The 5669-nt window shown below is 44.7% G+C and overlaps 1 protein-coding gene and 1 non-coding gene across 2 annotated transcripts; one reads left to right on the forward strand and one right to left on the reverse strand.

Annotated features, from left to right (window-relative positions):
- Positions 1–249: 249 nt before the first annotated feature.
- Positions 250–327, forward strand: LOC118591671. Its single transcript, XR_004945969.1, has one exon. It is a non-coding gene; the product is annotated as a small nucleolar RNA SNORD55/SNORD39 (small nucleolar RNA).
- Positions 328–775: 448 nt separating this feature from the next.
- Positions 776–3703, reverse strand: LOC118590736 (granzyme F-like). The gene is made up of 5 exons (XM_036198505.1): positions 3649–3703; positions 2259–2406; positions 1743–1878; positions 1302–1562; positions 776–919 (listed from the first exon to the last, which is right to left on the reverse strand). The coding sequence occupies exons 1-5, from the start codon at positions 3701–3703 to the stop codon at positions 776–778; spliced, it is 744 nt and encodes a 247-aa protein (XP_036054398.1).
- Between the last annotated feature and the right edge of the window lie 1966 nt (positions 3704–5669).

A 5669-nucleotide genomic window follows, 5' to 3' on the forward strand; every position in this document is an offset into this window, starting at 1 on the left:
AGAGGGATGTTTCAGTTCCCAAGACTGCACACAGCTAAGGTGGTGAGAGCCACCTCCCTGCTGGAGAGATGGGAGGTCCTGGAAACAGGAAACTGAATCCCAAGGCTAATCCAAATCTAAATTCACAGAATCCAATCTCCCTTCACCTCAAAGCCTTGTTCAATTCTCTGGCAAATGTGGGGACTTGATGAAGGTGGTTTAGAAATGGTAGGGATTTCCTGGTCTCTAGGAGGTTCATTTGTGGAGGGCTAAGTATGAAAAGGAATGACTGAGTGTAGACTCCTGATTGTGTTGTGAGAAAGCCAACCTTGAAGAGCTGGGTATTAAATTATGCATGTAGTTGGCTATTGTGTCACATAACTTTAATCTCATCCCTTGGGAAGCAGATGCAGCAGATCTCTGTGAGTTTAAGGCCAGGTTGGACTACACAGTAAAGTCCAGGCCAGCAAGAGCTATATAGTGAGATCCTATCTCAAAATAAAAACAAACAACCCACTCACACTGTTCATGTATGGGTGATGAATATGTGGAATTGTCTAACCTGAAGTTCCAGGTGGGGAGGGGCTGGGGAAGAAGGAGGGAGAAAACCCCAGAACAGACAGGAGAGTCTGCCTGGACCACTGAGGTGCACACGGGAGTGGCTCAAACAATAAAGGACACCAGCTGTATGCACTGGGGAGAACAATTTATTATGAGTTTTCACCTTTGCTGCCCACTCCAAGTGGTTCCTGCCAGTGTCCAGACAAGCAGGTAGGCACAGCTGGTTTACCACCTGTTAGAATGGCTTCATGCTGCTTCTTATCCATGGGAGGAAGGACACAAGCTTAGTGAAGATTCCTGGAGCAATGGTCTCGGTTTTTACATAGGATAAAACTCCATAAGCTCTGTTGTCACACACGAGGGGTCCCCCAGAGTCACCCTGTGGGAAGGGAAAGGAAGAACTGAGCCTGGTTCCCTGACTGCTGTCTGTACCTCCTCCTGGGAAGGTTAACTGTTAGATCAGATCCAGGAAGGTTTTCAAACTCCCTCAGGAGCAGGGCTCCAGGGATACTCGACTTTTTCTTCTAGCTCAGTCCAAGGCTCTCCCTGAAGTCCTCAGGGACACATTGGAATAATTTATGGTGCTTTGGGATGGTGGATGTTTCCCAACTTCCACAATTTCTAACCCACAGAGGGACTCAAAGCTGCACTTTTGGGATGTCTCTGCTCTGATCTGGGGATGAGCTTGGCCATTCTCACACTCAGGTCTCCCAAAGGTTCCTTTCTCCCTGCATTTTGCCTGTTAAATGATTGACCCCCACCTTGAAAGCAGCCTGTATTTCCTTTGGGTCTCCAGCACAAATCTGAATGGTCTCGATATAGCGGTGGAAGCGGAGTTTGCATTTCTGGTCGTCCTGGATGATCAACACAGCCTCTTGTAGGGAGGCAGCTTTTTTAGTGGCACTGAGTGATGTTCCCCCCCAGCCAGGTAGGTGGCACACATACCCTGGCTTCAACTGGGCATTGGCCTTGGGCAGCCTGAGTGGCCTCACAGCTTTAGTCCTCTTGGCCCTCATCTCTAGCTGTTAGGGAAGAGGAGAGACCAGCTCAGCCAGGAGCCTGATGATCTCGGACACTGACACCCAGGATGACAGGGAGGGAAGGAGCAGGATGAGAACAGGAGGTGGGGCAAGACTTGCATCAAGCAGAGCAGAGGCACCAGGGGTGGGTGGAGGTGCGTGGATGGGGGTGACAGGTCTCACCTTCAAGAGCATGATGTCATTGGACCAGTCCTTTTCGTTATAGTCTGGGTGTGGGATGGCTTTTGCCACAGGGATGATCTGCTGGGTGTCCTCATTTGTGTCGATGTTGTGGGCCCCCAGAGTGACTTTCATTGAGCTGCAGAGAGCAGAGTGGAGATGAGAGATGTAGAGTGAGAGAGGACACAGTCCAGGAGGTTTGACCTGCTGCTCTTTGCTTCTCAAGAACATTAGAGTCCTGGAGTTTCCCTCTTGCTTCTGGAAATATTCCAAAGTTTTCCCTGACACTCAATGTGTCCTTTCTACCTCAGCCACTGCTTTAGACTGGACAATGAAGCTGCTTTCAGCTCAAGTGTGCTGCTGGCTCTGACCTCTCCCATTTTGATGTTCATGTCCCTGTTTTCAGACTTCCTATTTCATAGTCCTGCCCTCTAGTGTGCTCTCACAGGAGCCTCTGCAAGTAGAGGATGGAAACACCTGTGGGGTCTCAGGAAACACAGGCTGGCTGCTTCTCCTCACCTTCCCAGGCAGTGAGCAGCTGTCAGCACGAAGTTGTCTTTCACAAGGAAGCCTCCGCAGATCCCCTTCTCTCCATCTTCTTGAAATGTTATATAAGCCATGTAGGGGTGGGAGTGGGGCTTGGCCTCATGTCCCCCAATGATCTCCTCTGAAAGAAAAGGATAGAATGTGGGGTATCTGTGAACAGCAGGTGAGGTCAGGAGGGAAGATCCAGGGAGAGGGTGAAGACTATGGGATCTCCAGTCCCTCAAACCTGTGGTGGACATAATCCCTCACACATAGAATAATCTTTGCTGAGTCTTAAGCCTCAGAGCCCTGTTCTGAGAAGGGGTGGTTGGCACTTATCCTCCAGCCCCTCCCTTCGATCATGTGGAAAGACCAGCTCTATCTTCATGATGACAGAGGCCAAGAGGATCCTGGGAGTTACGTCGATGTTCTTTTTGTTAGTGAGTCTCCCAACCACGCTCTTGTCTCGGTTGTTGTTATTTTCTCACCTTTTACTACCAAACCCTACAGAAGGGTATTTCCTAAAATCTCTTATTCTGGTGCCTGACACATCTTGTGTTCTCAGTAAATGCTTTTGGCTGCATGGATGAATGACTTCTACTTAGCTGGAGGCCTGGTGGTTCAGAGCTCATGGGATTCAGGGCCTAGGGAACATTGGAGTAGTGTTCTGACATAGATGGGAACAGCTGGGGACCTGCAGGAAGAAGAGGAGAGGCCAACCAAAACAAGACTGTAAAGCTAGTGAAGTGTGCAATGCAGGCATCATGTCACCCTGGGCTTGCTTCTTCTGGGTGTGGAGGTTACTAAATGATCCTAATATTCTTCTCTTTTTTTTGTTTTTTTAAGACAAGGTTTTTCTGTGTAGTTTGGTTCCTGTCCTGGATCTCGCTCTGTAGACCAGGCTGGCCTCAAACTCACAGAAATCTGCCTGGCTCTGCCTCCTGAGTGCCGGGATTAAAGTGTGCACCACCACCACTGGGCTTTGATGCTAGATTTCTTGAGCCAGTGGCCTTAACTTATTTCATATTGCTATGTAGCTAGAACCCTTTACAGGCTGGTCATTAAGCTGCCCTTGCCCTGGGCTGAAGGAAGGTTAATGATGTACTTTTTAGTTTCTTTACTTCTCTTTTTAGGGATTATCATCTCTCTAGGTGATGACAAAGAGCAGGGAAAAGCTAATGCCCAGTAAGTCTTCTAAGCCCACCTCCCTTCTTCAGACCTTGTTGACAATCTAGTCAGTTACAGATATGCAGGTCTGGGTTTGGTATGGGACCTGAGATTCAGAAATCTCTGGTTCAGTTCAGGAGAGTTCTTGACTAGAGCTGGGCAGAGAGTCTGCAAGGTAGGATGGGATGGCACTGCTGGGACAGGAATGTTCACTCACCTGCACCAGCTCCAAGAGGCAGAAGACAGGTCAGGAGAATCAGGACTGGTGGCATCTTCCAGAAAGGCTGCTTGGGTTGAAGGAGGGCAGAATAGACACAGTCCTTGAGGGGAGGAAGGAGGTCAGTGCTCAGTGACCTCACAGGCATTTTAAACACGTACACCTCTGCTCTGATTGGCTTTATTAATTAAGAAAATGTTCTGGTCGGGTAAAATGACAGTCACCACATTGACATCTTATGACCTCAGCTGGGATAATTACCAAGAATGTAGAGGGTGAAGAGCCTGTGGTTGAGGAGGGCCTGAGACTCCAGGAAGTCCACAGTGACTGCACTGAGCTTAAATTTTGTCCTTTCTTATGTCCTACATCCTTTGTATTCTGTTAAGACCTCTTTTAATTTCTTTGTTTTTTTTCTCTCATACTTTCTTTCATTTTTCTTATATATTCATTTTAATGTTGGAACATGCAGTCATCTACAGAGTTCATGCTCGAGTCCCACAATATAGTTACACACACACAAAATCTCTCTCTCTCTCTCTCTCTCTCTCTCTCTCTCTCTCTCTCTCTCACACACACACACACACACACACACACACACACACACGCACATACACACACACACACACATATAAAATCACACACAGAAAAATATCTCATGACGTTTTAGTGAAATTTTGTTTTTATATTGATTCATATATATGTGCCAATTCAGGGCCACATGCAGCCCACCATCCAACCGGGTTATATACCCTGCACTAGTTTATAAAAAATGGTTGGCTTCTCTCATTTACATCTTTAAAAAATTTAATTGAAAATAAAATATTTTTTCATACAATATATTCTCATCATGGTTTTCCCTCCCAATCTCCTCCCCAAAACCACCCATGTCCCCACCAATGAACTTTATCATTAAGGAAACATTGTAAATAAATAAAAACACACATCAAAATTAACCAGACCCAAAGGTGATACTACTCAATGAATTTCCATACAGTTAGAATTGATATTCAGAATGGAAGTTGTAAAGCTTCACATTCAATTTTACACTTTTAGTAGAAAATACATTTTATGGGCTTATCCAGCCACCACCAAGACAAAAAAAAAATCCATGACAGAATTATAATGCAAACAATTGTTTAATATACTTTCATAACTCATTTCAGGCACCTGTGCTCTTTTTCCTCAATCCCTTTTATTTTACCTCTCTTGTTCTCTTTCTTCACATTATACAGTAGTCACGTGTGCATTTGCTAACATATATGCTATATTATTGGCTATATTCTATACATGAGGGAGAGCACAAGCTTTCTTTCTGAAATTTCAAGATATTACAAAAGGAAATCACAGATGATGCCAGAAGCTGGAAAAATATTTCATGTTCCTATGTAGATAGAACCAACATTGTTTAAAAAAAAATCTATACTACCAAAATTAATATGTAGAATTAATGCACAGTGTAGCAAAATTACCATGTCACATTTCAAAAGAATTCATATGGGATCACAAAAGACCCCAAATACCAAAACAGTCTTAAAGAATAAAAACACTGCTGGAGCTGTGCCAACACCCAACCTTAAATTATTCTGTGGAGCCATGGTGATAGAGATAGTCTGGTCCTGATGCAACAATAGTCAGGAAGACCGATGGATAGAACAGAGGTGCTGGCTGAAAGTAGCAAAGCAATGCCCACTTAATTTGACAGGGAGGCAGAAAAATATAATAACAAAAATCTTTGGAGAAAAGATTCAGCAAATGGTGCCTCAAAAACTGGATATCTACCTGTAAAGGAATGAAATTAGATTTATATCTTTCACCTTCTACAAAAATCATTTCAAAATGGATCAAAGGCCTTAGTTTAAAACCAGAAAAGGAATGTTTAGAAGAAAACACAGGGAAAACCCTTCAAGATACTGAGAAGATCTAGAACTTTTTAAACAGAACACCAAAGGCAGAGGAGCTAACCCCAAGTTTCAACAGGTGGAACTCCATGAACATAAAGTTTCTGTGCAGCAAAGGAAACA

The sequence above is a fragment of the Onychomys torridus genome, chromosome 9 (assembly GCF_903995425.1).
Source record: "Onychomys torridus chromosome 9, mOncTor1.1, whole genome shotgun sequence".
Lineage (NCBI taxonomy): Eukaryota > Metazoa > Chordata > Mammalia > Rodentia > Cricetidae > Onychomys > Onychomys torridus.